Raw genomic sequence first — 23,777 nt, 5'->3', positions numbered from 1 at the left:
GGTCCTCTCTCCTGTGGAGTGTAAGCTCTTATGGTCAGTGGGGTCCTTTCTCTCTCCTGTAGAGTGTAAGCTCTTATGGTCAGTGGGGTCCTCCCTCTCTCCTGTAGAGTGTAAGCTCTTATGGTCAGTGGGGTCCTCTTTCTCCTGTACAGTGTAAGCTCTTATGGTCAGTGGGGTCCTCCCTCTCTCCTGTAGAGTGTAAGCTCTTAAGGTCAGTGGGGTCCTCCCTCTCTCCTGTAGAGTGTAAGCTCTTATGGTCAGTGGGGTCCTCTCTCTCTCCTGTAGAGTGTAAGCTCTTATTGTCAGTGGAGTCCTCTCTCCTGTAGAGTGTAAGCTCTTACGGTCAGTGGGGTCCTCTCTCTCTCCTGTAGAGTGTAAGCTCTTATGGTCAGTGGGGTCCTCTCCTGTAGAGTGTAACCTCTTATGGTCAGTGGGGTCCTCTCTCTCCTGTAGAGTGTAAGCTCTTATGGTCAGTGGGGTCCTCTCTCTCCTGTAGAGTGTAAGCTCTTATGGTCAGTGCGGTCCTTTGTCTCTCCTGTAGAGTGTAAGCTCTCATGGTCAGTGGGGTCCTCTCCTGTAGAGTGTAAGCTCTTATGGTCAGTGGGGTCCTCTCTCTCCTGTAGAGTGTAAGCTCTTATGATCAGTGGGGTCCTTGCTCTCTCCTGTAGAGTGTAAGCTCTTATGGTCAGTGGGGTCCTCTCTCTCTCCTGTAGAGTGTAAGCTCTTATGATCAGTGGGGTCCTCTCTCCTGTAGAGTGTAAGCTCTTATGATCAGTGGGGTCCTCTCCCTCTCCTGTAGAGTGTAAGCTCTTATGATCAGTGGGGTCCTCTCCCTCTCCTGTAGAGTATAAGCTCTTATGATCAGTGGGGTCCTCTCTCCTGTAGAGTGTAAGCTCTTATGATCAGTGAGGTCCTCTCACTCTCCTGTAGAGTGTAAGCTCTTATGGTCAGTGGGGTCCTCTCTCTCTCCTGTAGAGTGTAAGCTCTTATGGTCAGTGGGGTCCTCTCTCTCTCCTGTAGAGTGTAAGCTCTTAGGATCAGTGGGGTCCTCTCTCTCTCTTGTAGAGTGTAAGCTCTTATGATCAGTGGGGTCCTCTCTCTCTCCTATAGAGTGTAAGCTCTTATGGTCAGTGGGGTCCTCTCTCTCTCCTGTAGAGTGTAAGCTCTTATGATCAGTGGGGTCCTCTCTCTCTCCTGTAGAGTGTAAGCTCTTATGATCAGTGGGGTCATCTCTCTCTCTTGTAGAGTGTAAGCTCTTATGATCAGTGGGGTCCTCTCTCTCTCCTGTAGAGTGTAAGCTCTTATGATCAGTGGGGTCCTCTCTCTCTCCTGTAGAGTAAGCTCTTATGATCAATGGGGTCCTCTCACCTGTAGAGTGTAAGCTCTTATGATCATTGGGGTCCTCTCTCTCCTGTAGAGTGTAAGCTCTTATGGTCAGTGTGGTCTTCTCTCTCTCCTGTAGAGTGTAAGCTCTTATGATCAGTGGGGTCCTCTCTCTCCTGTAGAGTGTAAGCTCTTATGGTCAGTGGGGTCCTCTCTCCTGTAGAGTGTAAGCTCTTATGGTCAGTCGGGTCCTCTCCCGTAGAGTGTAAGCTCTTATGGTCAGCGGGGTCCTCTCTCCTGTAGAGTGTAAGCTCTTATGGTTAGTTGGGTCCTCTGCTGTAGTGTGTAAGCTCTTATGGTCAGCGGGGTTCTCTCTCTCTCCTGTAGAGTGTAAGCTCTTATGGTCAGTGGGGTCCTCTCCTGTAGAGTGTAAGCTCTTATGGTCAGTGGAGTCCTCTCTCCTCTGTAGAGTGTAAGCTCTTATTGTCAGTGGAGTCTTCTCTCCTGTAGAGTGTAAGCTCTTTTGGTAAGTGGGGTCCTCTCTCTCCTGTAGAGTGTAAGCTCTTATGGTCAGTGGGGTCCTCTCTCTCCTGTAGAGTGTAAGCTCTTATGGTCAGTGCGTTCCTTTCTCTCTCCTGTAGAGTGTAAGCTCTTATGGTCAGTGGGGTCCTCTCCTGTAGAGTGTAAGCTCTTATGGTCAGTGGGGTCCTCTCTCTCCTGTAGAGTGTAAGCTCTTATGATCAGTGGGGTCCTCGCTCTCTCCTATAGAGTGTAAGCTCTTATGGTCAGTGGGGTCCTCTCTCTCTCTCCTGTAGAGTGTAAGCTCTTATGATCAGTGGGGTCCTCTCTCCTGTAGAGTGTAAGCTCTTATGATCAGTGGAGTCCTCTCTCTCTCCTGTAGAGTATATGCTCTTATGATCAGTGGGGTCCTCTCTCTCTCCTGTAGAGTGTAAGCTCTTATGATCAGTGGGGTCCTCTCTCTCTCCTGTAGAGTATAAGCTCTTATGGTCAGTGGGGTCCTCTCTCTCTCCTGTAGAGTGTAAGCTCTTATGATCAGTGGGGTCCTCTCTCCTGTAGAGTGTAAGCTCTTATGATCAGTGGGGTCCTCTCTCTCTCCTGTAGAGTATAAGCTCTTATGATCAGTGGGGTCCTCTCTCTCTCCTGTAGAGTGTAAGCTCTTATGATCAGTGGGGTCCTCTACAGGAGAGAGAGAGTGTAAGCTCTTATGATCAGTGGGGTCCTCTCTCTCTCCTGTAGAATGTAAGCTCTTATGGTCAGTGGGGTCCTCTCTCCTGTAGAGTGTGAGCTCTTATGGTCAGTGGGGTCCTCTCTCCTGTAGAGTGTAAGCTCTTATGGTCAGTGGGGTCCTTTCTCTCTCCTGTAGAGTGTAAGCTCTTATGGTCAGTGGGGTCCTCTCTCCTGTAGAGTGTAAGCTCTTATGGTCAATGGGGTCCTCTCCTGTAGAGTGTAAGCTCTTATGGTCAGTGGGGTCCTCTCTCTCCTCTATAGAGTGTAAGCTCTTATGGTCAGTGGGGTCCTCTCTCTCCTCTGTAGAGTATAAGCTCTTATGGTCAGTGGGGTCCTCTCTTCTGTATAGTGTAAGCTCTTATGGTCAGTGGGGTCCTCTCTCTCCTGTAGAGTGTAAGCTCTTATGGTCAGTGCGGTCCTTTCTCTCTCCTGTAGAGTGTAAGCTCTTATGGTCAGAGGGGTCCTCTCTCTCTCCTGTAGAGTGTAAGCTCTTATGGTCAGTGGGGTCCTCTCTCTCTCTCCTGTAGAGTGTAAGCTCTTATGGTCAGTGGGGTCCTCTCTCTCTCCTCTGTAGAGTGTAAGCTCTTATGATCAGTGGGGTCCTCTCTCTCCTGTAGAGTGTAAGCTCTTATGATCAGTGGGGTCCTCTATCCTGTAGAGTGTGAGCTCTTATGGTCAGTGGGGTCCTCTCTCTCCTGTAGAGTGTAAGCTCTTATGGTCAGTGGGGTCCTTTCTCTCTCCTGTAGAGTGTAAGCTCTTATGGTCAGTGGGGTCCTTTCTCTCTCCTGTAGAGTGTAAGCTCTTATGGTCAGTGGGGTCCTTTCTCTCTCCTGTAGAGTGTAAGCTCTTATGGTCAGTGGGGTCCTTTCTCTGTCCTGTAGAGTGTAAGCTCTTATGGTCAGTGGGGTCCTTTCTCTCTCCTGTAGAGTGTAAGCTCTTATGGTCAGTGGGGTCCTCTCTCCTGTAGAGTGTAAGCTCTTATGGTCATGGGGTCCTCTCTCTCTCCTCTAGAGTGTAAGCTCTTATGGTCAGTGAGGTCCTCTCTCTCTCTCTTTCTCCTGTAGAGTGTAAGCTCTTATAGTCAGTGAGGTCCTCTCTCTCTCCTGTAGAGTGTAAGCTCTTATGGTCAGTGGGGTCCTCCCTCTCTCCTGTAGAGTGTAAGCTCTAATGGTCAGTGGGGTCCTCTCTCTCTCTCCTGTAGAGTGTAAGCTCTTATGGTCAGTCGGGTCCTCTCTCTCTCTCCTGTAGAGTGTAAGCTCTTATGGTCAGTGGGGTCCTCTCTCTCTCTCCTGTAGAGTGTAAGCTCTTATGGTCAGTGGGGTCCTCTCTCTCTCTCCTGTAGAGTGTAAGCTCTTATGGTCAGTGGGGTCCTCTCTCTCTCCTGTAGAGTGTAAGCTCTTATGGTCAGTGGGGTCCTCTCTCTCCTGTAGAGTGTAAGCTCTTATGGTCAGTGGGGTCCTCTCTCTCTCCTGTAGAGTGTAAGCTCTTATGGACAGTGGGGTCCTCTCTCTCTCCTGTAGAGTGTAAGCTCTTATGGTCAGTGGGGTCCTCTCTCTCTCCTGTAGAGTGTAAGCTCTTATGGTCAGTGGGGTCCTCTCTCTCCTGTAGAGTGTAAGCTCTTATGATCAGTGGGGTCCTCTATCCTGTAGAGTGTGAGCTCTTATGGTCAGTGGGGTCCTTTCTTTCTCCTGTAGAGTGTAAGCTCTTATGGTCAGTGGGGTCCCCTCTCTCCTGTAGAGTGTAAGCTCTTATGATCAGTTAGGTCCTCTCTCTCTCTCTCCTGTAGAGTGTAAGCTCTTATGGTCAGTGGGGTCCTCTCCTGTAGAGTGTAATAAGGTCAGTGGGGTCCTCTCTCTCTCCTGTAGAGTGTAAGCTCTTATGGTCAGTGGGGTACTCTCTCTCCTGTAGCGTGTAAGCTCTTATGGTCAGTGGGGTCCTCTCTCCTGTAGAGTGTAAGCGATTATCGTCAGTGGGGTCCTCTCTCTCTCTCCTGTAGAGTGTAAGCTCTTATGGTCAGTGGGGTCCTGTCTCTCCTGTAGAGTGTAAGCTCTTATGGTCAGTGGGGTCCTCTCCCGTAGAGTGTAAGCTCTTATGGTCAGCGGGGTCCTCTCTCCTGTAGAGTGTAAGCTCTTATGGTTAGTTGGGTCCTCTGCTGTAGAGTGTAAGCTCTTATGGTCAGCGGGGTTCTCTCTCTCTCCTGTAGAGTGTAAGCTCTTATGGTCAGTGGGGTCCTCTCCTGTAGAGTGTAAGCTCTTATGGTCAGTGGAGTCCTCTCTCTCCTCTGTAGAGTGTAAGCTCTTATTGTCAGTGGAGTCCTCTCTCCTGTAGAGTGTAAGCTCTTTTGGTAAGTGGGGTCCTCTCTCTCCTGTAGAGTGTAAGCTCTTATGGTCAGTGGGGTCCTCTCTCTCCTGTAGAGTGTAAGCTCTTATGGTCAGTGCGTTCCTTTCTCTCTCCTGTAGAGTGTAAGCTCTTATGGTCAGTGGGGTCCTCTCCTGTAGAGTGTAAGCTCTTATGGTCAGTGGGGTCCTCTCTCTCCTGTAGAGTGTAAGCTCTTATGATCAGTGGGGTCCTCGCTCTCTCCTATAGAGTGTAAGCTCTTATGGTCAGTGGGGTCCTCTTTCTCTCTCCTGTAGAGTGTAAGCTCTTATGATCAGTGGGGTCCTCTCTCCTGTAGAGTGTAAGCTCTTATGATCAGTGGAGTCCTCTCTCTCTCCTGTAGAGTATATGCTCTTATGATCAGTGGGGTCCTCTCTCTCTCCTGTAGAGTATAAGCTCTTATGGTCAGTGGGGTCCTCTCTCTCTCCTGTAGAGTGTAAGCTCTTATGATCAGTGGGGTCCTCTCTCCTGTAGAGTGTAAGCTCTTATGATCAGTGGGGTCCTCTCTCTCTCCTGTAGAGTATAAGCTCTTATGATCAGTGGGGTCCTCTCTCTCTCCTGTAGAGTGTAAGCTCTTATGATCAGTGGGGTCCTCTACAGGAGAGAGAGAGTGTAAGCTCTTATGATCAGTGGGGTCCTCTCTCTCTCCTGTAGAATGTAAGCTCTTATGGTCAGTGGGGTCCTCTCTCCTGTAGAGTGTGAGCTCTTATGGTCAGTGGGGTCCTCTCTCCTGTAGAGTGTAAGCTCTTATGGTCAGTGGGGTCCTTTCTCTCTCCTGTAGAGTGTAAGCTCTTATGGTCAGTGGGGTCCTCTCTCCTGTAGAGTGTAAGCTCTTATGGTCAGTGGGGTCCTCTCCTGTAGAGTGTAAGCTCTTATGGTCAGTGGGGTCCTCTCTCTCCTCTATAGAGTGTAAGCTCTTATGGTCAGTGGGGTCCTCTCTCTCCTCTGTAGAGTATAAGCTCTTATGGTCAGTGGGGTCCTCTCTTCTGTATAGTGTAAGCTCTTATGGTCAGTGGGGTCCTCTCTCTCCTGTAGAGTGTAAGCTCTTATGGTCAGTGCGGTCCTTTCTCCTGTAGAGTGTAAGCTCTTATGGTCAGAGGGGTCCTCTCTCTCTCCTGTAGAGTGTAAGCTCTTATGGTCAGTGGGGTCCTCTCTCTCCTGTAGAGTGTAAGCTCTTATGGTCAGTGGGGTCCTCTCTCTCTCCTCTGTAGAGTGTAAGCTCTTATGATCAGTGGGGTCCTCTCTCTCCTGTAGAGTGTAAGCTCTTATGATCAGTGGGGTCCTCTATCCTGTAGAGTGTGAGCTCTTATGGTCAGTGGGGTCCTCTCTCTCCTGTAGAGTGTAAGCTCTTATGGTCAGTGGGGTCCTTTCTCTCTCCTGTAGAGTGTAAGCTCTTATGGTCAGTGGGGTCCTTTCTCTCTCCTGTAGAGTGTAAGCTCTTATGGTCAGTGGGGTCCTTTCTCTCTCCTGTAGAGTGTAAGCTCTTATGGTCAGTGGGGTCCTTTCTCTCTCCTGTAGAGTGTAAGCTCTTATGGTCAGTGGGGTCCTTTCTCTCTCCTGTAGAGTGTAAGCTCTTATGGTCAGTGGGGTCCTTTCTCTCTCCTGTAGAGTGTAAGCTCTTATGGTCAGTGGGGTCCTTTCTCTCTCCTGTAGAGTGTAAGCTCTTATGGTCAGTGGGGTCCTCTCTCTCTCCTCTAGAGTGTAAGCTCTTATGGTCAGTGAGGTCCTCTCTCTCTCTCTTTCTCCTGTAGAGTGTAAGCTCTTATGGTCAGTGGGGTCCTCCCTCTCTCCTGTAGAGTGTAAGCTCTTATGGTCAGTGGGGTCCTCTCTCTCTCTCCTGTAGAGTGTAAGCTCTTATGGTCAGTGGGGTCCTCTCTCTCTCTCCTGTAGAGTGTAAGCTCTTATGGTCAGTGGGGTCCTCTCTCTCTCTCCTGTAGAGTGTAAGCTCTTATGGTCAGTGGGGTCCTCTCTCTCTCTCCTGTAGAGTGTAAGCTCTTATGGTCAGTGGGGTCCTCTCTCTCTCTCTCCTGTAGAGTGTAAGCTCTTATGGTCAGTGGGGTCCTCTCTCTCTCTCTCCTGTAGAGTGTAAGCTCTTATGATCAGTGGGGTCCTCTATCCTGTAGAGTGTGAGCTCTTATGGTCAGTGGGGTCCTTTCTCTCTCCTGTAGAGTGTAAGCTCTTATGGTCAGTGGGGTCCCCTCTCTCCTGTAGAGTGTAAGCTCTTATGATCAGTTAGGTCCTCTCTCTCTCTCTCTCTCTCCTGTAGAGTGTAAGCTCTTATGGTCAGTGGGGTCCTCTCCTGTAGAGTGTAATAAGGTCAGTGGGGTCCTCTCTCTCTCCTGTAGAGTGTAAGCTCTTATGGTCAGTGGGGTACTCTCTCTCCTGTAGCGTGTAAGCTCTTATGGTCAGTGGGGTCCTCTCTCCTGTAGAGTGTAAGCGATTATCGTCAGTGGGGTCCTCTCTCTCTCTCCTGTAGAGTGTAAGCTCTTATGGTCAGTGGGGTCCTGTCTCTCCTGTAGAGTGTAAGCTCTTATGGTCAGTGGGGTCCTGTCTCTCCTGTAGAGTGTAAGCTCTTATGGTCAGTGGGGTCCTCTCTCTCCTGTAGAGTGTGAGCTCTTATGGTCAGTGGGGTCCTCTCTCTCCTCTGTTGAGTGTAAGCTCTTATGGTCAGTGGGGTCCTCTCTCTCCTGTAGAGTGTAAGCTCTTATGGTCAGTGGGGTCTTCTCTCTTTCTCTCTCTCTCTCTCTCCTGTAGAGTGTGAGCTCTTATGGTCAGTGGGGTCCTCTCTCTCTCTCCTGTAGAGTGTAAGCTCTTATGGTCAGTGGGATCCTCTCTCTCTCCTGTAGAGTGTAAGCTCTTATGGTCAGTGGGGTCTTCTCTCTCTCTCTCTCCTGTAGAGTGTGAGCTCTTATGGTCAGTGGGGTCCTCTCTCCTGTAGAGTGTAAGCTCTTATGGTCAGTGGGGTCTTCTCTCTCTCTCTCCTGTAGAGTGTAAGCTCTTATGGTCAGTGGGGTCCTCTCTCTCTCTCCTGTAGACTGTAAGCTCTTATGGTCAGTGGGGTCCTCTCTCTCTCTCCTGTAGAGTGTAAGCTCTTATGATCAGTGGGGTCCTCTATCCTGTTGAGTGTGAGCTCTTATGGTCAGTGGGGTCCTCTCTCTCTCTCCTGTAGAGTGTAAGCGATTATTGTCAGTGGGGTCCTCTCTCTCTCCTGTAGAGTGTAAGCTCTTATGGTCAGTGGGGTCCTGTCTCTCCTGTAGAGTGTAAGCTCTTATGGTCAGTGGGGTCCTCTCTCTCCTGTAGAATGTAAGCTCTTATGGTCAGTGGGGTCCCCTCCTGTAGAGTGTAAGCTCTTAAGGTCAGTGGGGTCGTCTCTCTCTCCTGTAGAGTGTAAGCTCTTATTATCAGTGAGGTCCTCTCTCTCTCTCTCTCTCTCTCTCTCTCTCTCTCCTGTAGAGTGTAATAAGGTCAGCGGGGTCCTCTCTCTCACCTGTAGAGTGTAAGCTCTTATGGTCAGTGGGGTCCTCTCTCCTGTAGAGTGTAAGCTCTTATGGTCAATGGGGTCCTCTCTCTCCTGTAGAGTGTAAGCTCTTATGGTCAGTGGGGTCCCCTCTCTCCTGTAGAGTGTAAGCTCTTAAGGTCAGTGGGGTCGTCTCTCTCTCCTGTAGAGTGTAAGCTCTTATGATCAGTGAGGTCCTCTCTCTCTCTTTCTCCTGTAGAGTGTAATAAGGTCAGTGGGGTTCTCTCTCTCTCTTGTAGAGTGTAAGCTCTTATGGTCAGTGGGGTACTCTCTCTCCTGTAGAGTGTAAGCTCTTATGGTCAGTGGGGTCCTCTCTCCTGTAGAGTGTAAGCAATTATCGTCAGTGGGGTCCTCTCTCTCTCTCTCTCCTGTAGAGTGTAAGCTCTTATGGTCATTGGGGTCCTGTCTCTCCTGTAGAGTGTAAGCTCTTATGGTCAGTGGGGTCCTCTCACTCCTGTAGAGTGTGAGCTCTTATGGTCAGTGGGGTACTCTCTCCTCTGTAGAGTGTAAGCTCTTATGGTCAGTGGGGTCCTCTCTCTCCTGTAGAGTGTAAGCTCTTATGGTCAGTGGGGTCTTCTCTCTTTCTCTCTCTCTCCTGTAGAGTGAGCTCTTATGGTCAGTGGGGTCCTCTCTCTCTCTCCTGTAGAGTGTAACCTCTTATGGTCAGTGGGATCCTCTCCCTCTCCTGTTGAGTGTAAGCTCTTATGGTCAGTGGGGTCTTCTCTCTCTCTCCTGTAGAGTGTGAGCTCTTATCGTCAGTGGGGTCCTCTCTCCTGTAGAGTGTAAGCTCTTATGGTCAGTGGGGTCCTCTCTCTCTCTCTCCTGTAGAGTGTAAGCTCTTATGGTCAATGGGGTCCTTTCTCTCTCTCTCTCTCTCTCTCTCTCTCTCTCTCTCTCTCTCTCTCTCTCTCCTGTAGAGTGTAAGCTCTTAGCTTGTTGAAGAAATGTTAATGTGATTCCGTCCTCACAATCGGTTCGTGTTCTTGCAGGATACCACAGCTCCTAACAAGGAGCGGAAGCTGCGATTGCCCTTGGAAAACTTGCTGTCTTTTGGTAATGATCCCAAATTGTTTGGGTCTATAAAGCCTGTGACCCGATCTACCACCTGTCACAACTGTGGTCTCACTGGTAAGATATAATTGGCATTTATACATAGAATAGATAGTTATTTTGATTGTTCTATGCACCTGGAATATTATGTTCTCGGCAGCATGTATTGGTTACTCAGGACGATGCGCTGCTGAGAAACGCTCACCCGACGATAACATCTCACCCGACGGTAGTGTTTTGCGCTTCAATCTGGTGATTTTGGGCCGGTTTATTTAGTCGGGAACAGGCGGTCCTAGGAACATGTCACAGATGTGAATAGGACCTCCGAGACACGATCATCTTCAGATATATTGTCAGACTGGACATCTTATCACATCTCCAGTTCTTGTGTTGCTCTCTGTCTCCTCCGGGAAGAAGTTCTGAGATGACGCTTTGTCTTATGTCCAGGAACCAGCCGCTGCTCCCGCTGCCATCAGACGTATTACTGCTCCGTGCAGTGCCAGAAGCAAGACTGGAAGTCTCATTCTGTGATCTGCCAGCCGTCCGTCCCGTGAGTGACCGCTCCTTGTCTCGTGCCCCCTGACGAGCTGACACCAGTGTCTGCATTGTACAGTGATATCCAGGAATGAGATACCACTGCAGTGCTCCTCGCTGCATGACCACGGATCTGAGGTGGTGTGGGCCGTCGCCTCCCCGCGGTGCGGGCCGTTAGCAACTCTGGTTGTGACCCCTCTAGACGGAGATCAGTGGGGTCTGGTCAGGCCTCCGTTAATTAGTAATTATTGTCATATTCTGGCTATATGCCCTCAGGTACCTTAGTGAACAATCTCCCTATTGCAGGTTACTTGCTCCTTTTTGGCAGATGTGCTAATTTTGGAGCGGGCGCCTATTACAAGCGATGTATGATGTGCTGTAGGATTAGCCGCTACCTCGGACGCATTTTAACATGAGCTAAATTTTTGTTTGGAAATGATTTTTCATTTATTTTCTATATTTCAGGAAGGAGACGGATGGTAGTAATCCTGTGAATGGAGCAAACATTGTGAGCCGAGGATACTCCAAGGTAAGACGGGGTTGGGATCTTAGGTTCTCCAGCCCCTCCATCATTGTACTCGCCTTCAAATCCTTTGGAAATCCCCAAATCAATAATTAGTCCAAGTGCATAGAATAGCTGATAACTTACTAATCATCGGATGTGTAAGGGATCGGCGAAGGCTGCTGAGTCTGATGCTCGGCGGTCTCCAGCCGTCCCATGGTCTATGTATGGGGAGAGGTTGAGCATCTCTGCTGCATTCTGGTCGGGGCTCCGCAGGGCCCGATTATTGGGATCTCTGGAGGTCTCGGCTGTTGGACTCAAAGTGATCAGTAAGTTGTTTCCTACGCTATGTATACGGGTAATGTTTGATTTTGTGAGTAACTCTTTAACCCTTTCTCGACAATGGGTTGTACTGGTACAACCAGCGTTGGGTCTGCATCTTTGCTGCATGGTCATGAGCTGAGCCCTCATCATTCCTGGCAGATGATAGCTGTGTTATACTGCCATTGTCTGCCTGTAACTTCACACTAGACCTCCAGCAGCTTGGATTGTGGCCTCTCCACTCTTCCTACCGACTCTGGGACTTTGATTTCCAAGGTCTAGTGTGAAGTCTCCACCATCAGGGATGGTTTGGGGAGCCATGTCATCTGCTGGTGTAGGTCCACTGTGTTTGATTGAGACTAAAGTCAGTGCAGCCGTCTACCAGGACATGTTAGAGCTCTTCATGCTTCCCTCTGCCGACAAGCTTTTTGGAGATGGAAATGTCTTTCTCCAGCAGCACTTGGCCCCTGTCCACACGGCCAAAAGTACCAATAGCTGGTGTACACACAACAGTATCACTGGGCTTGATTGGCAGCAAACTCACCTGACCTTAACCCCATAGAGAATCTATGGAGTATTGTCAGGAGGAAGATGAGAGACACCAGACCCAACAATGCAGACGAGCTGAAGGCTGCTATCAAAGCAACCTGGGCTTCCATAACCCCTCAGCAGTGCCACAGGCTGATCACCTCCATGCCACGCCGCATTGATGCAGTAATTGAAGCCAAAGGAGCCCGACCAAGTACTGAGGGCATTTACTGATCATACATTTCAGTAGGACAACATTTCGGATTTTACAATCATTTTTCAATCTGGTGTTGTAAAGTATTCTAATTTACTGAGATAATGACTTTTGGGTTTTCATTGGCTGTAAGTCATAATCATCAACATTACCAGAAATAAACCCGTGACATAGATCACTCTGTGTGTAATGACTATAAAATAGAGGAGAGTCACTATTGAAGAACTGAAATAAAGTCACTTTTTACCCTTCGCCACGACAGCACCCACTGGAGGTATCGGATCCGCCCCATTTGGAACAGGAAACCCTACAGGAAAGATAAAAGGGGCGGTCCGCCTTTCCTCCTCAGTTTTGGTTTCCTGTTCCAAACGGAGCCACGATATCCTTCAGGAAGAATACCTGGGCCAGGCATGCCGCCTGTGCAGTCTCCTTGGGAACGGCAGGGGCTGCGGTCCAGAGGCAGCGTCGGGGGAGATTCCGTTAGACGGCTCCCCCTCGTCTGGTGAGCGGAGGGTGATGACGGGTCCGGGGAGGGCCGCCCCGTCTCACCCAGGAGAGCGTCGGCAGGCACCGGGACGCACCGCTGCCGGGAGCGGTAAGAGCGCCAGTGGCGCAGAAGAGAGAGGATGTAGGCGCCAGCGGCGGTGGCGGTGCATGGAGGAGGGGACCGCGTGGGGAGCGGGGCCGCGCGGTGAAGCGGCGCGGTAGCCGGCCGGCGCACAGTCTCCTGACCCCCCCCCGGAAGTAATGGTTGAACTTCCGGGGCGGGATGGCTGAGCGTCGGGCACGCGTGCGGTGATCTCTGGGAGGAGGAGCAACTTCCGGGGGACGGCAGGAAGGAAAAAAAAAAAGAGCAAGTTATTTAAACAGCGGTGCAGCTGAGCGCCGATGCAGCAATGTCGTCCCCAACGGAAGCACACGCTCCAGCGGGGGATTCTGCAGGAGGTAGCTCCACCAGGGACCGCAACACCGGCCGCAGGAATGAAGCAGGAGAATCAAGGCCTAGGACGTCTCAGCCATCTGATGCGGTAATATAAGGCTTCACTGGGTGAGTGTGCAAAGCATATACTCTGCCTACTAAGCTGACCTCTCCTACCCCCCCCCCCCCCGCCTTGGTGTCCCCTTCTAGACCAAGAAAAAGGATAAATCCAAGCATAAAGAATGTGCGCTATGCTCGGAACCTCTCCCTGACTCCTACCCTAAGAAGCTCTGTAAGCAGTGCACCAGAGAGACAAAGCAAGGGACCGCATTGTCGACAAAGGACATTAGAGCTATAATCAGGGAGGAGATACAGGCTATTAATCGCGCCAAAACTCCCTCAGAGACTGGCAGCAAGAAACAGTTAACCCTCAGCTCAGAGTCAGGGGAAGAAGGGGGGTTAATCTCTGACTCCTCACTAACATCCTCGTCATCATCAGACATGGAGGGACAGTCATGTTTCCCCCTAGACAGTGTGGACAACCTAGTCAAGTCGGTGAGAAGCACTATGGGGTGTGAGGAACCAAGGGGTGCCCAAACCGCACAGGACATAATGTTTGCGGGATTGGCGGAAAAGAAAAGGAGAGCGTTCCCGGTAATACCGGCAATTAAGGCCCTAATAAAGAGGGAATGTGAAAAAAATGACCAAAGAAGTTTTCTCCCATCAGCCTCAAAAAGAAAGTATCCTTTCAGCAATGAGGAACTATTAAAATGGACCAAAGTGCCAAAAGTGGATGCCGTGATATCCTCTACTTCGAGACAATCGGCTATTCCAGTAGAGGACGCAGGCTTGTTGGCAGACCCGTTAGACCGCAAGGCGGAATCATCATTGAAGAGGTCTTGGGAGTCTACCACGGGTATATTTAAGCCAGCGGTAGCCAGCACATGCACCACTAGATCCATGCTCGTGTGGTTGGACCAGCTGGATCAACAAATCGAGCAAAAGGTGTCCAGAGAAAAATTAAGGGCCGCTATCCCATTGATAAGGGGGGCAGCTGCCTTTATGGCTGATGCGTCGGCAGACACTCTACGGCTGGCAGCAAGATCAGCAGCTCTAGTGAACAACGCCAGAAGGGCGTTGTGGATGAAGAGCTGGAAGGGGGACGCGCAATCAAAGGCTAAGATCTGTGCAACCCCGTGTGAGGGTGAGTTTCTCTTCGGGAAGGCCCTAGACGAGATACTCGCCAAAGGAAAGGAAGAAGGCGTTCCCTGACTCTTCTATCCCTTTCTATAGGAGAACCTTTAAGAGGCGACCGTTTGGAAGAAGGAGGCAAACGGAAAGGCCAAATAGATGGGCCACAAAAGAAGAGAAACAAAAGGGTACCATGTTCAGGGGTCCAACTTTCCGAAGGGAAAATAGAAATTAAGGAGTCAAACCCACCTGTAGGGGGTAGATTACGGTTCTTTTATCCAAAATGGGAGCAAATATCCTCAAACCCATGGATCTTGAGTATTATAAAAGAAGGAATGAAAATAGAATATCCTTCAAAATCCTTATGATTTCTTTGTCCTAACCCTCCTTAACTCTATGGCCCAACAAAAGGCCCTCGAAGAAGAGATTCGGAGCCTACTATGCAAAGGGGTTTTTAGTAGAGGTCCCAGAGGGACAGGAAGGTAGAGGGTTCTACTCTCCCTTATTTTTAATTTCCAAACCAGATGGTACATTTAGAACAATTATTAATTTAAGGAAGCTTAATACGTTTATTAAAAATTATAAGTTTAAGATGGAATCAATCAGATCCACCATAAAGCTTCTTTTTCCAAATTGTGTGATGGCGGGGATTGATTTAAAGGATGCTTATTATCATCTTCCTATCCATAATAGATACCAAAAATATCTAAGGGTCGCAGTGGTATTCGATGGCAAGGTCCGTCATTTTCAATACACAGCCATGCCTTTCGGCCTCTCAACAGCGCCAAGAATCTTCACCAAGGTGATGGCAGAGGTGATGGGCTATGTTCGTCAAAAAGATACTGTAATCGTACCTTACTTAGACGACTTCCTAATAATCGGGAACTCGGATACCCAATGTACCGAAAGAGTGGCTGATGCAATCTCATCCTTGCAGGACCTAGGCTGGATCATCAATGTACAGAAGTCCAGGCTCGTTCCGCAATCCCTCCAGATGTTTTTGGGGTTCCAATTGAACTCCATAACCCAGAAATGTCTACTTCCGCAGGTAAAGATTGCACTAACAAAAGAAAAAGTAGAGGCAGCTATAGATAGACCACGCATGTCTCTGAGAGGGGCAATGTCGCTATTGGGGTCGCTAGAATCCTGTGCCCCTGCAGTCCGGTGGGCCCATTTTCATGTCCGCACACTCCAGCATCAGATCCTCCAGGAGGAGAGGCGACATGGTGGTCACCTCGAGAGTAAGATAACTCTAACGCAGGAGGTCTTGACTTCTCTGGAATGGTGGTTAGAGGATGACCATCTATCCTCAGGAGTCCCATGGGTCATAGTACTATCTAGTATCCTGACCACCGACGCTAGCCCCCAAGGCTGGGGAGCCCATATGGGGAATAGCTTTTGTCAAGGAAGATGGAATAGAGAGTAAAGAGAATACTCGTCTAATTTAAAAGAACTGACAGCAGTATACTATGCTCTACATTATTTCCTTCCACAGCTCCAACAGAAACATGTCAGGATCCTGTCGGACAACACCACCACAGTGGCCTACATAAACAGACAAGGAGGTACTCGATCAGAGACTCTGATGTCTTCTGCGGCAAGAATCTTAGACTTAGCCGAAAGCAATTTGTTGTCCCTCTCAGCTCTTCATATCAGAGGAGAGGACAATCAAGAAGCAGATTTCTTAAGCCGACACACACTTCGGCAAGGGGAGTGGTGCCTCAATCACCAAATCTTCCAGAACATAGTGGCTCTATGGGGGCATCCTCAAGTGGACCTCTTTGCCACAAGAGAAAACAGACAAAGACCTTTGCTTCCCTGTCTCCAGCAGATCACCCAGACATACTGGATGCCCTTCAGGCCCCATGGAGATTCAAGCTGGCATACGCCTTCCCTCCATTGATTCTCCTGCCACAAGTGATTCAGAAAATCAGAGAGGAAAAGGCGAGAGTAATCCTAATAGCACCATTCTGGCCCAAGAGACCGTGGTTCTCGTGGCTACGAATTATGTCAGTGACAGACCCTTGGGTTCTCCCCCCAAACCCCGACCTACTCTCCCAAGGCCCTTTCTTCCACCCTCAAGTGGACAACTTACACTTGACGGCGTGGAACTTGAAAGGCACCTATTAAGATCAAGAGGGTTTTCGCAATCATTAATTACTACGCTCCTGCAGAGCAGGAAGCAGTCCACAACCCAAATTTATAAAAGAATATGGAAGAAATTCCTAGAGTTTCATACAGCATCTCATACAGCAGAAGTCCCGATAGTCCCTATCTTAGAATTCCTACAAAAGGGAAAGGAATTGGGCTTGTCAGTAAGCACACTGAAAGTACAGGTGTCTGCGTTGGGGGCGCTGTATGGCCATAATATAGCAGGGAATAAGTGGATATCACGATTCATTACGGCATGTGAAAGAATAACTCCGGTTCACATACCCACAATCCCTACATGGGACTTAAACTTGGTGTTAGACGCCCTTACAGAACAACCTTTTGAACCGATAGATACGATAGCCCTTAAATATTTATCATTTAAGATGGCCCTCTTGGTAGCACTGACATCCGCTAGGAGAGTGGGTGATATCCAGGCCCTGTCCATAGATCCACCCTTTTTGCAGGTATATCGGGATAGATTAATATTGAAGCCAGACCCCTCATACCTGCCTAAGGTATCAACAAGGTACCATAGGTCTCAGGAGATACTCCTCCCAACCTTCTTTGAAGATCCCTCCACTCCGGAAGAGCAGAAATTCCACACTTTGGACGTCAGAAGAACTGTCCTAAAGTATATTGAGAGGTCTGAAAGCTGGAGGCAGTGTAGGGCTCTCTTCATTTCTTTTCAGGGCCGTAAGAAAGGGTATGGAGTCACAAAAAGCACCATTTCCCGGTGGATCAGGGATGCCATTCGTTTAGCCTACTCTGCAAAAAATGAAGAACCTCCGGGAAACATCAGAGCACATTCCACCAGAGCAATGGCGGCTTCCTGGGCGGAGAGGGGAGAAGTTCCAATTGAAACCATATGTAAGGCGGCAATTTGGTCATCCCCTTCTACCTTCTATAGACACTATAGACTGGATCTTTCGTCTACCTCTGACCTAAGCTTTGGCAGGACTGTCCTTGGCACGGTGGTCCCACCCAGGTGATGGTCTCTGGAATCTCTCCAGTGGGTGCTGTCGTGGCGAAGGGTAAAAAGCCGGATTACTTACCGGTAATGCTCTTTTAGTGAGTCCACGACAGCACCCGCTCACTTCCCTCCCTGCTACAAATATCAATGTTAAAAGTATATCTGCTAAAGTTGGATAAGTAAAGATATAAGTACAAAACATTGCCTAATCCTTGGCGGTCCTCCTGGTACTCTGAAATGCAAAACTGAGGAGGAAAGGCGGACCGCCCCTTTTATCTTTCCTGTAGGGTTTCCTGTTCCAAATGGGGCGGATCCGATACCTCCAGTGGGTGCTGTCGTGGACTCGCTAAAAGAGCATTACCGGTAAGTAATCCGGCTTTTTGATGATACTCTAATTTTGTCAGTAGCACCTGTGTGTTTCCACCTAAAGACCCAGTATACATCTTCTGGGCTCTGGTTCCAGTCTCGCCCCGAGCACTCCCTCCACGAGATCCAAAATGAGATTGTTCCATATTTTTCTATTCTCACAATCATATGCTGATATTCTTTGCCATAGATATCATTTATATGTGCCATCAGGGTTATGATGTTGCTCTATTCACTGCTGGTTTTCCGTTTCTGTGTACCAGTTACCTATAATTGCAATATTAAGCTGTTGCATATAGATTTAAACTAATCATCTGGTGGAGCTGCTCCGTTTTTTGCTTTTTTCATGGTAATACTATTCCTAAAACACTGTGGGGAGTTCCAAGTGGATTCGCGTGAGTTCGGACCCCCGATCTGCCCATACTATCTCTCTGAGCCCACCTGTGAAAATGACACAATTGCGAAGCAATGTAATGTATCCCCGGGTCTGGTATTGACAATCCTCCCATATCTTTATCCCGGCAAAGTGTTTGTAATTTGGTTCCCAGATGTTTTTTCTTCATAGACGTTTCCTAAAAAGATTCTGTATTTATGAAAGTATCTCAAGAAGAAGAATATGTGAGAAACAACAGATAACACCCGCATATCTCTTATTCTATCAGTGTGAGGACTGTAAGCGAGTAGTAGTGATAGAAGAAAGTAAACTCTTCATGAATGAATCATGGCGGAGGAATAAGTGACGTCGTCCCGCTTCACATTTTATGGATCTCTCATTTGCATCGAGCCGTATCGAAGCCCCACACACGGAGACGGGCCGGATACATCATCAAACACAGGACTTGTTCATCACATAGCCCATGTTTAATGTCCCTGAATTTCTCCCTCCTTTTCTGCAATTCCACTGAAAAATCCGAATAAATTGAAACTTTGCTGCCATCAGTGATCAGGGCAGAACCGTTACTGGCATCGCTGTCCTTGACATGTAGAAGTTTAATCTGTATAGGTCGCAGTGAGGGGTACCCAGTGGTGAGTGGCGCCTGGTAATGAGGGGCAAGAGGGGACTTGATGATCTCGCTCCATAACAATTAATGACAAGAGTCTCTTTTCTAAATATCTTTGAAAGAAGATCGCTGGCGTAAATCCCAGACCTCTGTGACACTTTTCCTTACATGTTATTGCTGCATTGTAAATGTCGACGTCACACAATATATATGAATATATGTATTTCTTACCTTTCAGACCGAAACTTCCCAAACTCCTGACCCCAAACATGAAGAGGTGAATGAAAGGAAGATTCTACTCTGTGACTTACAGAAGGAGTTGCTGAGCAAAGGGACAGAATTTCAGGTAAAACATCTGCACAGTAAGGTAACTGCGTCACCTGCGCAGCTCCGGATCTTGCACCGCTGCAGCTGCCGTATCACTTACCAAGGACATTCGGGATTCCTGTAAGCCCAAAGCCCGACACCATCATCAGGGGACGCAGGACGGAGTTATATCTCTCAAGATGTGGTGATGCAAAAACTATTTTTTTGCAATAAAAAGCATCTTTTAGCTTGTGAACTCGCTATAACGCCTCTTTCACATGTCCTGATATTTCCGGTACCGGGGATGTCAGTGACCGTGTGTGTAATACTTGTGGCACATGTGTGGCATGCGTGTGCCGCATCAGTACCACACGGACGGGCGCCAGGGAAGAAGCGTTACAGTAAGCGCTGTTCCCTGGCGCCGGGTGCTGAACACGGCTCTCATCATTCTCCTGTACTCTGCCGGCGATCGGCGCGAGCAGAGGAGAATGATGAGTTACATTTAAATGATAAAAGAGACAGCAGACAGCGCCTCATTGGACTATTACTCCCATCAGCCTACCATTGCTGCTGCTAATAGCAGGGACAGCAGGAGCGGCTGATGGGGGTTTTCTAGCCGCTGCCTGGGCTAGAAATAAATGAACAAAAAACGGCGTGGGTTCCCCTGTATTTTCTATAACCAGCCAGGCAAATCTCACAGCTGGGGGCTGCAACCCTCAGCTGTCATCTTCAGGAAGGCTGGTTATCAAGAATAGAGGGGTGGTTTTTTTTTTTTTTAGTTATTAAATATTAAAAAAAAAAAAAAAAGTGTGTTGCCCCCCCACCCCATTTTTTGCAACCAGCCTTACTAAAGCTCACAGTCACAGCTTGGGGATGGTATTCTCACTTTTATCATTTAAATGTTACTCTCTTCTCCGGCACCGATGCGTGTCACATGGACCAGGACCAGGCGCTTTCAAAGAGGGAAGCGTCTTGGCGTGCTGTATCCGTTCTCTCAACAGCTCACTGACAACTGGTCGGCTTCCCCCTCTGTAGTCCTGTGTCCAGACTATCTAACCACACGGTCCTTCCGATTTCAGGTGTGGCGTCTCTAAATGATTCTAGCGACAGGATCATAGAATCCTTAGCAAAGTCAGCATTCAAAGCGGCTGCTACGGTGCTAAGCCTGGCCTTCGCTTCCACTTGGGGGGCAAAAGCCATAGCTACTTGGGTGGAGGATCTCCGCCAAGGCATTCTTGATGGAGCCCAACCAGAGCGTCAGGCCGAGCTTGCCAACCAGATCTCCAAAACAGGGGAATATTTAGTTTCTATTATCGTACGTGGAAGGCCTATTTCACTTGGTGCGAGGCCAATGACATTCCGCCCATGTCCTTTTCACTCCCTTCCATCCTGGCTTTCCACCAGGCAGGCCTAGATGCGGGCCTTGCCCTCAGCTCTTTAAAAGGTCAAGTCTCGGCGCTTTCCATCCTGTTCCAGAAGACGTTAGCCTCCCGTCTGCAGGTCAAGACCTTTCTTCAGGGAGTGGCTCATGCGGCACCTCCGTACCGCGCTCCGGTGGATCCATGGGATCTCAATCTGGTCCTGGAGGCTCTTCAAGGGTCACCCTTTGAAACTCTCAGGGAAGTCTCACTATCCTTTCTCTCCAGGAAAGTGGCCTTCTAGTGGCCATCACCTCCATCCGGCGCGTGTTGGAATTGGCGGCCCTTTCTTGTCGCCCCCCTTTCTTGGTGCTCCACCAGGATAAGGTGGTCATGCGGCCCCCGCCTTCCTTCCTTCCTAAGGTGGTGTCTACTTTCCACCTAAATGAGGACTTTGTTCTCCCGTCCTTTTGTCCTGGTCCGATCTGCCCTCTGGAGCGCTCCTTGAATAAGCTAGACCGGGTCAGGGCGATGAAGGTCTACCTGGCTAGGACAGCTCCCTTGCGGAAGACAGACTCACTTTTCATCATTCCAGATGGTGCGCGGAAGGGTCAGCCGGCCTCCAAGGCTACTATTGCTCTCTGGATCAGATCGGCAATTTTGGAAGCCTACCGGGTCAAGCATCGAGTGCCCCCTCCTGGAATCAGAGCTCACTCTACCCGGGCAGTGGGTGCCTCTTGGGCGGTGCGCCACAGAGCCTCCGCACTGCAGCTTTGCAAAGCTGCAACTTGGTCTTCGATCCATGCGTTTGCCAAATTTTACAAGGTCCACACCTACGCTTTGGCGGATGCCAGCCTAGGCAGAAGGATCTTGCAGGCGGCGGTGGTGAGTTCTCAGACCTAATGGAAGTTTGCTTTTCCCTCCCCAGGGACCGTTTTGGGATGTCCCATGGTTTCTGTGTCCCCCAATGAAGCGATAGAGAAAACAGGATTTTTGGGTTGCTTACCATAAAATCTGTTTCTCGGAGCCTTCATTGGGGGACACAGCACCCTCCCATGTTCTGCAACTCCTGTTTTATGTTGTTTGTTGATTACAGTTGAGTTGTCTGTTCTGTTTTCATTCTGTTTTGTTACTTCTCCTACTGCTTTCTCACTAACTGAAGAAATTAGTGCCGGTCGGTGGGGTGTACACTGCGGAGGAGGAGCTAACCTTTTTCTGTGCATAGTGTCAGCCTCCTAGTGGCAGCAGCATACACCCCATGGTTTCTGTGTCCCCCAATGAAGGCTCCGAGAAACAGATTTTACGGTAAGCAATCCAAAAATCCTGTGTTTGTCTTCACTGCCCAATGGTATAAAATTCTGTGGCACACCCATGGTGTCAATATGATCACTGAACCCCTAGATGAATTCATTTAGAAGTGTAGTTCGGAAAATGGGGTCACTTATGGGGGGGCTCTGCTGTTCTGGCGCCTCATGGGCTCTCCCAGTGGGTCATGGCACCTGCAAACCATAACAGTTAAAACTGGCGCTCCTTCCCTTCCGAGCTTTGCACTGTGCCTGAAAAATATTTCCCAATTGGCGCACTCGGCAAAATATGGACCTCAGTTTGTTGTAAAAAAAAAAAAATTCCTATTAGCCCTTAGAAAAATTAAAAACTTGCTGCTAAAACAACATTTTAGTGGTAAAAATGTAATTTATGCTTTCTTCACCGCTCAGTGGTATAAAATTCTGTGAGGCACATGTGGTGGTAATATGATCACTGCACCCCTAGATGATTTCATTGGGGAGTCTAGTTTGTAAAATGAGTTCACATATAGGGGTCTCTGTTGTTCCGGCACCTCAGGGGCTCTGCCAATGTGACATGGCACCCTCAAGCCATTCCAGCAAAATCTGAACTCCATTATGACGCCTCTTCCCTTCTGAGCTTTGCACTGTGCCTCAAAAGTAGTATTCCCAAACATAAGGGATATCGGCGTACTCAACCGAAATTGCTCAACAACTTTTGGGGTCCAATTTCTCCTGTTACCCTTGGTAAAATAAAAAAATTTGGGGCAGAAAGATCATTTTTGTGCAAAAAATGTGATTATGTATTTTTACGGCTCTACAATATAAACTTCTGTGTAGCACTTGGGGGGTCCAAAGTGCTCACCACACATCTAGATAAGTTTTTTGGGGGAGTCTATTTCCAAAATGGTGTCACTTTTGGGGGGTTTCCACTGTTTAGGCACATAAGGGCCTCTCCAAATGCGACATGGTATCCAATCTCAATTCCAGCCAATTTTGCGTTGAAAAAGTCAAACGGCGCTCCTTCCCTCCCAGGATCTGAAGTACATTTTTTGGGGAAAAAAAGTTAAATGTTCGTTTTTTTTTGTTTTTTTTTAAACATTCCACAAATTCCTGTGAAGCACCTGAAGGGTTAATAAGCTTCTTGAATGTGGTTGAGTAGCTTGAGGGGTGCAGTTTTCTCTATAGCTTCATTGGGGGACATAGAAGCCATGGGTGTATGCTGCTGCCACTAGGAGGCTGACACTATGTACAGAAAAAGGTTAGCTCCTCCTCCGCAGTGTACACCCCACCGACCGGCAATAATTTCCTCAGTTTAGCTTAGTGTCAGTAGGAGGTGGACACGGGTCTTTCATTAGACCCATATCTACCTCAGTATGCGTCGTTTTTTCCTTTCAGGTTTCCGGAGGGATACAGAGTGAATGGTCACATCTGTAGTCCCACAAAGAGACTGAGTACGGCGTGTACTGCCACCCCGTATCCTCATAGCTCTCTACAGCAGGACCAAGAGCCTAACACAGGTGTGTGTCAGCAATCCAGATGGTCCTCGTCTCCCACCCACTTGCCTACCAGAGCCTGTCGGTTTGGATGAGGCGCGGACATCCCTCTACAGGAATCATGCACGCTGGATGATGAAGGTACTTTCCTTCCCCAGGTTTGCTCAGAAGACGGATCAAGACAGAGGGTAAGTATAGGGCCCCTGAATCGCAATATCTTCCGAGGATCACGGCACACCAGGGTGTCTCTCCGTGACAGTTTCCTTTCACCCTGCCCCCGTTTTCCCCGGCTGCACTTAACTTATTTCAGCCTCCGTGCCGCCCCGCGCTCCCCGGCGGCCGCCGCACTTACTCCAGGCCCCGGCTTCATTTTGCGCCTTGTTCTGTGTCGCGGCCTCGCCCCCCCCTCATTCTTAGGTGGCCTTCTCTCCCGCCCGTTTTAGGCCCGCCCACCGCCTTCTCCCCCGGTGTTATGCGTCCCTGTGGCGGCGCTCGGCTCACCCACCCCTAGCCTGTCTAGTTTCAGCGGGCGGCGCCATCTTCACCATTGGCGGTTAGCTCCGCCCATCCTCTTCCTCGATCTCTGCAGGAAAGCGCGCTCTTCGTACTCTGCTCCCATCAGGCTGCTGCCATTTTCTCAGCCTGTCAGCCGGACTCTGTCTCCTCTGCCTTGGCCCTGCAAGTCCAGACGAGCCGTGCAACATCGCTTGCTGGAAGCATCCACAGGACACCGGACCGTGAGTAGCTCTGCAACTGCAGACTGCCACCCTCCTCTGCCTCCTGTCCCCCAACCTCTGGCACTGCTTCAGTGACTTTCCTTCATTATGTCTAATTCTAAGCCTGATCGTGCTTGTCCTCCTGCTTCCACTTGCACCTTAGTCAAGTACTTTGCATGTTCTTGCAATCGCAAACTTCCCTCAGGTCAGTCCACTCCCCTCTGCCTCGACTGCAGCAATCCCATTGAGTCCGCCGCTCAGGAGCCCCCTGTTGCTCCACGTGAGAGTGAATCCCCCATTCCTGGCTGGGCTTCTTCTCTGTCACAATCAGTGGCAGATCTTACCAGGGTCTCTCAGTCCCTAGTGGCTGTGCTTGATAAGTTGCCCCTAGACGCCTCGGCAGG

General features: G+C 49.3%; 1 protein-coding gene across 4 annotated transcripts in view; it reads left to right on the top strand.

Annotated features, from left to right (window-relative positions):
* The window catches only part of TDRD1 (tudor domain containing 1), a 99,690-nt gene that overhangs the window by 8,862 nt on the left and 67,051 nt on the right, over positions 1–23,777 (top strand). For all 4 annotated transcript variants that reach the window (XM_073556615.1, XM_073556616.1, XM_073556618.1 and 1 more), the window contains exons 3-6: positions 9,454–9,592; positions 9,962–10,064; positions 10,514–10,577; positions 18,453–18,560. In XM_073556615.1, coding sequence (XP_073412716.1) covers positions 9,454–9,592; positions 9,962–10,064; positions 10,514–10,577; positions 18,453–18,560 — 414 coding nt within the window. The remainder of the gene's footprint in view (positions 1–9,453; positions 9,593–9,961; positions 10,065–10,513; positions 10,578–18,452; positions 18,561–23,777) is intronic.

This window comes from Dendrobates tinctorius, unplaced genomic scaffold (genome assembly GCF_039654945.1).
Source record: "Dendrobates tinctorius isolate UK_male_01 unplaced genomic scaffold, ASM3965494v1 ptg000236l, whole genome shotgun sequence".
NCBI lineage: Eukaryota > Metazoa > Chordata > Amphibia > Anura > Dendrobatidae > Dendrobates > Dendrobates tinctorius.
This window is presented reverse-complemented; position numbering and strand designations above follow the sequence as displayed.